This window comes from Panthera leo, chromosome E2, assembly GCF_018350215.1.
Source record: "Panthera leo isolate Ple1 chromosome E2, P.leo_Ple1_pat1.1, whole genome shotgun sequence".
NCBI lineage: Eukaryota > Metazoa > Chordata > Mammalia > Carnivora > Felidae > Panthera > Panthera leo.
The window spans coordinates 7064141-7076002 of NC_056693.1; the positions used below are offsets into that span (position 1 = coordinate 7064141).

Below are 11862 nucleotides of genomic sequence, written 5' to 3' on the forward strand. Positions count from 1 at the left end.
ATAAACATTTTAAGTTTTTATTTATGTATTTGAGAGAGGAGACAGTGCAAACGGGAGGGGCAGAGAGAGAGCAGAGAGAGAGCCAAAGAATCGGAAGCAGGCTCCAGGCTCTGAGCTGTCAGCACACAGCCCGATGAGGGGCTCAAACCCTCGAACCCTGAAATCATGACCTCAGTCGAAGTCAGACATTTAACCGAGGGAGCCACCCAGGCGCCCCAAAAAATAAACTTTTTTTTTTTTTTAACGTTTATTTATTTTTGACACAGAGACAGAGCATGAACAGGGGAGGGTCAGAGAGAGGGAGACACAGAATCTGAAACAGGCTCCAGGCTCTGAGCTGTCAGCACAGAGCCCGACGCGGGGCTCGAACTCACAGACCGCGAGATCATGACCTGAGCCGAAGTCGGCCGCTTAACCGACTGAGCCACCCAGGCGCCCCCAAAATAAACATTTTTTAAAAAAGAATGACTTTTAAGTATCTGCGGCAATATCTTTTAATTTTTAAATGATTTTTACTCGGCATTTATTTTTAATAGTTTTAATGTTCTTTGATGTTTTCTATTATCAAATGTTTCTGTCAGGTGGAGTGGATTTTAAACATAATTGAAATATATAATCTTCTCACAGTATGTTGGTTCACAGTGGTAATAACCCATGCATTTACTATACTTAAAAAACAGGACATCTCTCTGTAACTGATTATAAACCCATCACAAGGCAGTGACACACGGTTTATTATTATGGCCATCCATTACTGTTTTAAAACACACAATGTCTTGGGGCTCCTGGGTGGCTCAGTCGGTTAAGCGTCCGACTTCGGCTCAGGTCGTGATCTCACAGCCCGTGAGTTCGAGCCCCGCGTCGGGCTCTGTGCTGACCGCTCAGAGCCTGGAGCCTGTTTCGGATTCTGTGTCTCCCTCTCTCTGACCCTCCCCCGTTCATGCTCTGTCTCTCTCTGTCTCAAAAATAAATAAACGTTAAAAAAAAAAAAAATTAAAAAAAAACAACAACACACAATGTCTTTAAATACAGACTAACTTGTAATTTAGGAAGTCTTGAGTATACCCAAGAATCTTTCTTTCTTATTTCCATATATTAAATATTAATATCTGGGGGCAACTTAGAAACACTATTCTCTGGCATTTTTATTCATCGTGAAAACAGGAAAACCCACACGTGTCCTTAGAAGGCAGTTCTTGCTCTAGTATGCTATGTTCCTGTAAACCATGCGGAGACGGGAAACCAAGCAAACCCCTGCCAGCAGGTAAAGAGAAGTCAGGTAGGGGGCAAGCGGCTGAGAACACGCGGACACACCCAGTGGTGGATGAAGTTTCGCATTTCCCTGCCAGTGGCTGGGGCTTCTCACCTGGATCAGGAGCTACCTTTTCCTCTTCCTCTGCCCCAGGGCCAACCCTCCCCTCCATCAGCCCGGTTTGGTTTCCTCTACAATACAGATGGCCTGTGAACGAGGGGACATCAGCCCCCGTGGCCCGCCCTCAGCAGGCGGATGCACATGGTCTGAGCGACACAAAGTCCAGAATCTGCTGCTTTCTGTATCTGCCCTCAATTTCTGGAAACTGTCCCTGGAGTGGCTCCTGCTTACCTCGCATGGTCCATCCTGCTCCTCTGAACCCAGGGCCTGGGACCTCTGGGGCAAATTCTCGCCAGCAGTCATGTCTCCTCTAGGCTTCACTTCTCGGTCTCTCTTGTGGGCAAGTCCTTTCTTCCCGGGAGCCCAAAGCTGGGTGGGCATCTGGAGGCTTCAGTCAGAGCTGCGGGGGAGAGTCTGGCTGGGCTTCTAAGGAGACCGGCAGCGTCATTGGTGTGGTCTGATCCGGGGGCTCTGCAGAGCCACCGGTAAGTCCTGGAAAGGGAACACCCACACAGTCATTCATCGAACATTTGCTCCATGCAAGTATTTTCGAGAGTCCTTCGGGGAAGGCCACTGTGCTAGACATAATTTTTTTTAAATGTTTATTTATTTATTTATTTTGAGAAAGAGAGGGAAACAGAATCCCAAGCAGGCTCCAAGCTGTCAGCACAGAGCCTGATGCGGGGCTTGATCCCACGACCCTGGGATCATGACCTGAGCCACGCTTAACTGACTGAGCCACCCAGGTGCCCCTATGCTAGATACTATTGATGTGGAATCATAAGGCAAGCTAACATCCGCAACCCCCACCCCCACCAGGTGGGATACATGTGATATCCCTCAGGCACCTGTGGCTGCCCAAGAACAAAGGAAAAGGGAAAACGAATGGTTAACTGACCGAGGTCACAGTCAAGCAGGACAGGAATCCCGTGGGTTTACGTGTTTACGTAAGTCTTGGTAAATTACAAGAAAAAGACAATCTTATCAATAGCCTAACCTCCAGAAACCCAGACTCAGTCTCCTGGAGCCTTAACATCACCCTCCCCTGCATAAAGATGTGGGGAACAAAGGCAAGAAGGAAACGGTAAATAAGATTAAATTTCCTTATAACCTGCAGTGCATGGAGGCCAGAGTGAAACATTCCTCCCAGAACTCCCTACAGTCTTAATGCTTTGCTAGAAAAAAAACAACTTTAGCTTAACAACAGCTAGGCTTCTAGTATCTTATGAGTCTTCTTTTCTTTAGCGCATGAAAATCGTTTTTGGAAACCTCCCTTTTGCCTTTCCCTCCCCCAACTCCATAGTATATAATCAGTCACCTGTCACAGCCCCAGTGCGGCTCTTTCTGCCCACGGGTCCTGTTCCCATGCTTTAATAAAATCACCATTGTGTATCAAAGACCTCTGTCTCAAGATTTTTTTTTTTAATGTTTATTTTTGAGAGAGAGAGAGAGAGAGAGAGAGAGAGAGAACACGTGCATGCACGCACCAGCGGGGGAGGGGCAGAGAGAGAGAGAAAGAGGGAGACACAGAATCCGCAGCAGGCTGCTGGCTCTGAGCTGTCAGCACTGAGCCTGACGCGGGGTTCGAATCCAGAAACCGCGAGACCATGACCTGAGCCGAAGTCAGACGCTCAACCAAATGAGCCACGCAGGCGCCCCTGAAGATTTCTTGGCCGTCAGCTCTGAACCCCCACCACCACTCCAAAACCCCACTGCTATGGAATAAAAGCTCAGAAGATCCCAGTTTTTTTTTTTAGGTTTTTTTCTTTTAACTTTTTTTTTAACGTTTATTTTTGAGACAGAGGGAGACAGAGCACGACTGGGGGGAGGGTCAGAGAGAGAGGGAGACACAGAATCTGAAGCAGGCTCCAGGCTCTGAGCCGTCAGCACAGAGCCCGACGCGGGGCTCGAATTCACGGACCGCGAGATGGTGACCTGAGCCGAAGTCGGAGACTCAACCCACTGAGCCACCCAGGCGCCCCAAGATCCTAATCACAGTAAGAGTTTGCTCTAGAGGACGGTTGAATTGCAGCTCTGCCACCTTTTAGCTGTGAGAATATGAAGATATTAGTTTAACTGCAGTTTCCAAAATGGAAATGCAAGTTTTTATCACAGGCGACGGGAAACTGGTGCGTGCTGATGAGGCTTACGACGCCTCCAGCACCTGCGCGGCACGCGGTGAACGCTGGATAAAAATCAGCAAGTTAAGTAAGGTTATCAGGTACCTGGTTCTATTTGCACGTAACCCTGTCAACTAAACATTACCATCACGATTCTACCCATTTTGTGGATGAGGAAACTGAAGCTGAGTGCTGTTACATAATTTGCCTTGCGGTCACTCAGAAGGAAGGAAAGAGAACCAGACCTTCCTCTGCCTTTTTTTTTTTTTAAACATTATTTTTCAATGTTTATTTATATTTGAGCGAGAGAGAGGGAGGCAGAGAGTGAGCGGGGAAGGGGGCAGAGAGAGAGAGAGAGAGCGAGACACAGAATCCGAAGCAGGCTCCGAGCTGTCAACACAGAGGCCGACTCGGGGCTCAAACTCACCAACCGTGAGATAATGACCCGAGCCGAAGTCAGATGCTTAACCGACTGAGCGCCCCAGGTGTGCCTCCTAAATTGCACACAGCTGCCTCTATCCCACGTGGTCCCCTACCCGGTCAGCTTCCATAAACACCATCTCTTTCTCCCATTGTCTTCAGAGAGCTGAGGCTTTGAGCCGGCCACGGTGGTGTGTCTAAGCTTCTGGACATTTCCGTGCCCATCCACAACACCCTAGACAGCCCGGACTTTTCTAACAAAGATAAAACTTAAATTTACTGTACTTATGGGGCGCCTGCGTGGCTCAGGCGGTTAAGCGCCTGACTCTTGGTTTCGGTTCAGGTCATGATCTCAATGTTTTTGCGTTCGAGCCCAGCATCCAGCTACACGCTGACCGAGCCGAGCCTGCTTGGGATTCTCTCTCCGCCCCTCCCCTGCTTGCTCTCTACCTCTCCCTCCCAAAATAAAGTAAGTTTACTGCACTTAACCCCTACCTTCACCCCCAAACCTGCAGACATGCATCAGGACCCCATCACCTACCATGTCTTGACAATACATAATAAATTGCCTTCCAACGCCGCACCCAAATGCAGTCATGACAGCAAGGGCCTCCAGAAATCCCCGAAGAGTGAACCACAGGATGGCCAGAAGGTCGCCTAATGCCTCCCCCGACACAACACGGTCACAGCCAGGCTCCACAGGCTGCCAAGAAATGTCTCTCTCCCAGGGACTGAGTTGCACAGGACCCGGAATAATCCCCAACACCGGCTTCCAATTAATGCAACCCAATAGGAGATCCTCATCCATCTGTTCCACTGTCAATTTCTGACCCTTATCACGTCCACAGGGACCTAAGGAGAGGCCTTGGAAACCCCCACAACAGATCCCCTAGGCCTCCAGTCGATGGGCTCCCATAAGCTACCCTCAGCGCCCCACTCTACTGATTTCTATAGGTCCCCAAGTACACTAGTCCCCGATGTTACAATGGGGCCCTCCAAGTCCCCCAATCCCTGAAGCCGCTTGCCCCTGCATCAATCACTGCCTCCAGGGAGTCACTCCCCCAGCGTCCCCAGTGCCACCTGAGGCCCGTCCAAGAAGCCAGTTCGCCGTCCTCAAATGAACGACTGTCAAGGACCAACAGTATAAAAGTTGGTATTAAACCACACTTGGAATTTAAGTTCCCCCCAAATACTTACACACACGGAAAACACGCAAAGACTGACAATGACCGAGCCAATCACCCAACTCAGATTAGCAGCCGCCGCCTACCCCACAGCTCCCGTCACTAAAGACCCCATCACTCGCAGACCCTCGCCACTCGTCCCCCGAGCCCGTCACACTCACCGCAGAGCCGAGTTCCCCTCATTGGCCCCACAGGACGTCCACTGCTGACATCCTAAATCACCGCAGCGTCCCACGCAGGCGACGGACAGGTTAGACCCAGTTAACAACCTAAGCGAAATGGCCGCGCTGGGCCACTTCCGGCCTGGGTTCGATTCCCGTGGGCGTTTCTTGGCGCTCCGGCGATTGAATGGTGCGCAGGCTTAGTAGAAGCCGTGAGGCCACGCCCTGCCAGTAGTTATCATGGCGCACTACAGTCTATTCGGCGGTTCATCTTCTTACAGCGGTTGTCAAGGGAAGGACATGGCCGCGTCCATGAGGATTATGATACCGGAGGCCGCCATTTTCCAAAGACTTCCATTCCGTACAGCCAGGGAGGGCGTTTGCAACCTCACCAAGTCTTGGGATCCATCCCACCTTGGCAGATGTATTACTTACTTGTTTGCATATGTATTTCTAGGAGACACTGGCATTGTATATCCCGAAAAATACCTTTTCTTTGTATTTTCACACTGATTTAAAACTCCACACTCAGGAGGTGCCTGGCTGGCTCAGTCGGTGGAGCATGCGACTCTTGATCTCTGGGTTGTGAGTTGGAGTCCCGCACTGGGTGTAGAGTTTACTTAAAAATAAAATCTTAAGAAATAAACAATTTTAAAGAAAGCTTTAAAAAATGAAAAATAAATAAATGCTCAAAATCCAGGTGTTCTGCTCCCTCTTCCCTACCACAACTCACCCTGCAACAGAGATGCTAATGGTGAGAGGCAAACGGGATCCCAGAGGGTGTTGAGTCTGGCACTCAAACTCTCCATCCATCACCAGATTCCCCTGGAGGCAGCTGGGACCCCAGGCTCTGAGGACTGGGTAGGCTGGGGGCTTGCTTCTCAAGGGTCCAGCTTAGTCTGGCAGGAGTTGCTGACAATCACGGAGACCAAACACAGGGACTGGCCCTTCAGGACTGATAGAGAGGAGCCATTCCCCAGTGTGCTGCAGCTGTGGTAAGAAAATGGTAGAGACAGAAAGAGAGAGACAAAGCCAGACCTAGTGTTCAGAAGTAATTCCTCTCTTTCTGTTTCTCAGTCCCCATTGTCTAATTATTTATTTACAAAGTTCTGTAGGCATTTGCTGTTGTGGGGAACAAAGGCAGAAGGAAAAGTAGATAAAATTAAATTTCCTTATAACCTGCAGCCCATTGACAGATACTTGAGACAGGTGAGTAGGATGTTCCTCTAGGAACTCCCGACTGTTTTAATGTTACTGCTTTGCTAGAGGGAAAAACAATCTTAGCTTGCGGTAGCTAAGACTTCCGGGATCCCGAACATCTTCTTTAGCATATGAAAATCCTTTTGGAAACTTTCCCAATCTTTACTTCTCCCAATTCCCAAGTATGTAATCAGTCACTCCTCACAACCCCAATGCAGCTCTTTCTGCCCTTGGGTCCTGTCCCCGTGCTTTAATATAAAAACCCTTTTGTGCCCCAAAGACATCTTAAGAATTCTTGGTGATCAGCTCCAAACCCCAATATTTCCACATCATTTATGTATTATGTATAATGTATGTATAATAATCCAGTACAAAGATTCTGGAGCTGGACTCCCTGCGTTTGAAGCCAGCTGTTCAGATTTGGGCAAGTTAGTTAACCCCTCTGTTCTTCAGTTTCTTGTTTCATAAAGTTGTGCTTTTGGCAGGGTACCTAACCGGATTTGTGTGAAAGCCGCGTGGTGGCATGGGTAGTGAAAGAATCCACCCAAGGCAGAACAAAGGAAATAGAAGTTTAATGAATACACTAGAAGGGAACTGGGGAAAAACAGTGAGGGAGACACTGGCTGCAGGGAGGTAGTGGGTGGGGGCTGTATTTAAAGGGGTAAGTGTGGCGTCTGGGTGGCTCAGTCGGTTGAGAGGCTCAGGTAATGATCTAGCAGTCTGTGAGTTCGAGCCCTGCATCAGGCTCTGTGCTGGCAATTCAGAGCCTGGAGCCTGCTTCCGATTCCGTGTCTCCCTCTCTCTCTCTGCCCCTCCCCTGCTTGCTCTCTGTCTCTCAAAAATAATAAACATTAAAAAAGAATTTTAAGGGGGAAGCCCCTTTTGGTATTTGGTAACTGTGCCTGGTTGTAAGTAACCCATTGATTAGTTAGGGCCTATGGATATTTTGAGGTGGGTCACCTTGATGTGGGAGCAGAAGGCAAGCCTTCACCCCACAAACACCCTGCCAGGTGGGATATGTGTGATATCCCTCAGGGACTCCCGGCTGCCCAAGAACAAAGGAAAGGGGGAAATGAATGGTTAACTGATAGAGAGCACAGTCATGCAGGACAGGAGTCTCCATCAGTTTACCTATGTCTTAGTAAATTACAAGAAAAAGGCAATCTTCCAGAAACCCATAGACTCAGTTCCCTGGAGCCCCAACATCACCCTCCTCTCCATAGTGATGTGGGGAACAAAGGCAAGAAGGAAATGGGAGGTAAAATTAGATTTCCTCATAACCTACAGCCCATTGACAAATACTTGAGGCAAATACAGAGTAGAACATTTCTCCAGGAACCCCCTACTGTCCAAAAGTTAATGTCCTACAGGAGGGAAAACAACCTTAGCTTAACAATAGCAAGGCCTCCCTTATCTTAGGAGTCCTCTTTAGCACATGAAAGTCCTGGAGGCCTCCCTTTTGTCTTCCCTCCCCCAATTCCATAGTATATAATCAGTCACTCTTCATAATCCCAGTGTGGCTCTTTCTGCCCAAGGGTCCTGTCCTTTAATAAGTCACCTTTTTGCACCAAGGACGTCTCAAGAATTCTTTCTTGGCCATCAGCTCCGGACCCCCACCACCACTGCCAAACCCCATCACCCTGATGGGCCTGGTTGTTTTCAGTTGATGCTCTGTTGGTCTCTGTGGGCCCTTTCTCTATTCCGTTGCTGTTGCCTAAAAGCAGCCTCTACAATGATCGTATTCAAAATGTTCGAAACAGTGCTTTTACGTAATAAGAATGAGCTGTCACTGGAGAAAAATATTCTATTTCATTCATTCAACAAATATTAGGTTCCTATCATGTGCCCAAGGAAAAAAAATGAAGGATTTTATTTTTAAGTAATCTCTACACCCAACATGGTGCTAGACCTCACAACCCCAAGATCAAGAGTTGCACGCTCCACCGACTGAGTGAGCCAGGAGGCCCCCAAGAAAGACTTGTTGAATTTTTTTTAATGTTTATTTATTTTTGAGAGATTGAGACAGAGTGTGAGCAGGCGAGGGGCAGAGAAAGGGAGACACAGAATCCGAAGCAGGTTCCAGGCTCTGAGCTGTCAGCACAGAACCCGACGTGGGGCTCAAACCCACTAACTGTGAGATCATGACATGAGCTGAAATCAACAGTTGAATGCTTAACTGACTGAGCCCCCCAGTTACCCCTGTAGTTTAGTTTATAAGTCAACTTCTAATGCTGTCATTCCCAACTCTGAGATTATATATAATGTATATATAATACACAATGTATGTGTGTATAAACACACATATTTATATTTATGCTTATATTTATATCCTGCCAAGTTTTCCTCTTTTCACCTCTGCCCTCCACATTTCCACACACACTCCTTCCCTCTTGCCTTACAGGATTAATTTCCACAACCTGAAAATCCAAGGCCATTTCGATCCACAGCTGTCTTTGCTCTGCTCTTCCTTCTTCCTAGCATGCTTTTCTACTCCAAAATCATCAGATATACACTTCTACTTGTCCATCTTACTCTGCTTAAGTCCCTCTTCCTCCGGGAAGCCCCTCTTGATTGTTGTCTCATTGAGCTGCCTCCTTAGCCTGAGTTACTACATCACAACACTCGTCATCATCATAAATTTCATTAAGCTTAGTCCAAATCTCCTGGTATTTTCTTTCTTTTTTCTTTCTTTTTCTTAGTAGTAGAGTTTGATTTTTCTGAGTTTGAGCCTTGACTACTCTCACCGTCTAGCACAATGACCTTTACCTAAGGGTGCCCGGAAATTTTACGTGGAGACCATATGGGTATTGCCTCTCCAGGACTTTTTGGTGTCTCTGCAGAACCCCCAGGTCAGACCACATCACCGAGGCTGCAGGTCTCTTCACACCCCAGCCAGACTCTTCCCAGCAGCTCTGATGGGAGCCACCAGATGCTCACCCAGCCTGGGGGAAGTGGAGTTGTCAGCAAGAGAGACTGAGAGATAAAGCCCAAAGGACATGCCTGCTGAGGCCCCAGAGGAGCAGGATGGACTGTACAAGGTATGCAGAAGCTCCAGGAACAGTTCTCTAAAACTTGAGGGCAGACATAGGAAGCAGTAGATTCTGGGTTCCCTGCTCCTGAGATACTACTCAGCAATAAAACAAGTGACCCACTGATGTATACGATAGCATGCAGGCATCACAAGAAGCCAGATGTAAAAGAGTCTACAATATGAATCCATCTTATGAAGTCCTAGTGTGACCCAAACTAAGCTACGGCGATAGAAATCCGTAAAGGCTGCCTCAGGGAGGGAGCAGTATGATGGAAATGTGTGTAGTGATGAAAATATTCTACATCTTGATTGGGGGGGGGGGTGAATACATTTATCAAAACTCATTAAAACCTGGGTACTATATATAAATACACTATACAAAATGTATTTATTATACACAAATATATTTGCATGTTATATATGATGAGTATATGTCATGCATATATGATAACATGTATGTAAGATAGGGTAATGGTGGATACATGATATTATGCTTTTGTCCAAACCCATAAGACTGTACAATACACTAACAGAACCTTAGTTTGAACTATGGACTTTAGTTGATAATGATGTATCAATATTGAGTCCTTAATTGTAATAAATGTATTATGCTAATGCAAGATGTTAATAAAGGGGAGACTGTGATGAGAAGTGGGTATATATGGGAACTCTCTGTACTATCTGCTCAATTTTCTGTAAAATGAAAACTGTTCTAAAAAATAGTCTATGGCGGGGGGTGGGGCGGTGCGCCTGGGTGGCTCAGTTGGTTAAGCGTCCAACTTCAGCTCAGGTCATGATCTCATAGTTTGTGAGTTTGAGCCCTGCGTCAGGCTCTGTGCTGACAGCTCAGAGCCTGGAGCCTGTTTCAGATGCTGTGTCTCCTTCTCTCTGCCCTCTCCTGCTCGTGCTCTGTCTCTCTCCGTCTCTCTCAAAAATAAATAAACATAAAAAAATTAAAAAAAGAAACGGATGGGAAAAGTTGTTTATAATCACACCAATGCAAAATAAAGAAAATATAAATATAAAACTACTTTTCTAATCTTGAATTAGCAAAAGTGAAAAAAAGTCCATCATACCAGGCACTCTTATGGGGTGTCTGCAGATTTAAATGCATTGGAAAATGTCATGTTGGCTTCAAATAGAATTGGAAGAATCATCTCCACTTTCCACATAATGTATCAATGAGGAATGCATTTTGCTCTAAATTACGAGGCAGACTTTCAGGAACCTTAATAAATAGGGTTTTATTTTTCTTTCTTTCTTTCTTTCTTTCTTTCTTTCTTTCTTTCTTTCTTTCTTTTTTTATGTTTATTTATTTTTGAGGGGGGGCGGGGAGATGAACAGGGGAGGGGAAGAGAGAGAGAGAGACACAGAATCTGAAGCAGGCTCCGAGCTATCAGCACAGAGCGAGACGCGGGGCTCGGACCCATGAATCCTGAGATCATGCCCTGAGCCAAAGTTGGCCGATTAACCGACTGAGCCACCCAGGTGCCCCAAGGGGCCTTTATTTTTCTCACAGAACACGATGTCTAGAGGTGGGCTGCTAGGAGCTTCGATTTCAGCGGCTTGGCAGAGCCCACCAGACATTCTCCGGGGCAAATAAGGAGGAGGGAGAGGGGCCGGTTCCTCCCTGGTTTTCTCACTCCTAGGTGGGCCCAGTCCTGACTCAGCAGCTTTCCTGGACTGAGACCCTTCCACACCGCCCAGAGATATTCCTGAACTCGGGACCGAATCCTGCTTCAGCACCACGGACAGCGCCACATCCAGCTTTGTCTGGGCGGGAGAGCGCGCTCCCCGGTGGGCAGGTGCTGGGAGAATTGAGAGAGGCTTGCGGACGGATTTGAACGGGATAGGTGCCCACCACCCCCGCTCCAGTCTAGCTTTGCCCTTCCTAGACTCCTTGCCACCGCCAGAAAATTAGGGCCTTAGGGTCAGTCATACCCTTCGTGTGGGACTGCTCACATGCCCTTGGTTTCTTGCCTCTAGGGGCCAACTCGACCCCCAATCTCTTCAGAGATCCCTCCTTGTCTGGGATAAACCTTTATTCTCTTCCTCACCTCTTACAGACAGGAAGGGATTCTCTCCCCAATAAGCTGATCTCTTCCTCCCCCTTCCCCTCCCCCCTTCTCTTTCCCTCCCCCCTCCTGTCTCTCTCTCCCTCTTCCTCTCCACGTGCCCCTCTTTCCTCCTCCTCCTCCTCCTCCTTATTCTTCTTCTTCTTCTCTCTCTCTCTCTCTCTCTCTCTCTCGCTCAGTCTCTGGCCAATACCCAAATGGAGCTCTGGAGGACTGAGAACAAGACTCACCACCCTTTCCTGATTCTAGCTGTGTCCCAAATCCTGAAAGACGGTTTAAAAATATGCCTCTGTGTCTGT

The 11862-nt window shown here is 47.6% G+C and overlaps 1 protein-coding gene across 1 annotated transcript in view; it reads right to left on the reverse strand.

The window, feature by feature from the left end:
* Positions 1-5411, reverse strand: part of ZNF175 (zinc finger protein 175) — a 34020-nt gene extending 28609 nt beyond the window's left edge. The window contains exons 1-2 of the mRNA XM_042918261.1: positions 5258-5411; positions 1604-1864 (exon numbers count right to left, since the gene is read on the reverse strand). Coding sequence (XP_042774195.1) covers positions 1604-1753 — 150 coding nt within the window. The 5' untranslated portion in view covers positions 1754-1864; positions 5258-5411. The remainder of the gene's footprint in view (positions 1-1603; positions 1865-5257) is intronic.
* Between the last annotated feature and the right edge of the window lie 6451 nt (positions 5412-11862).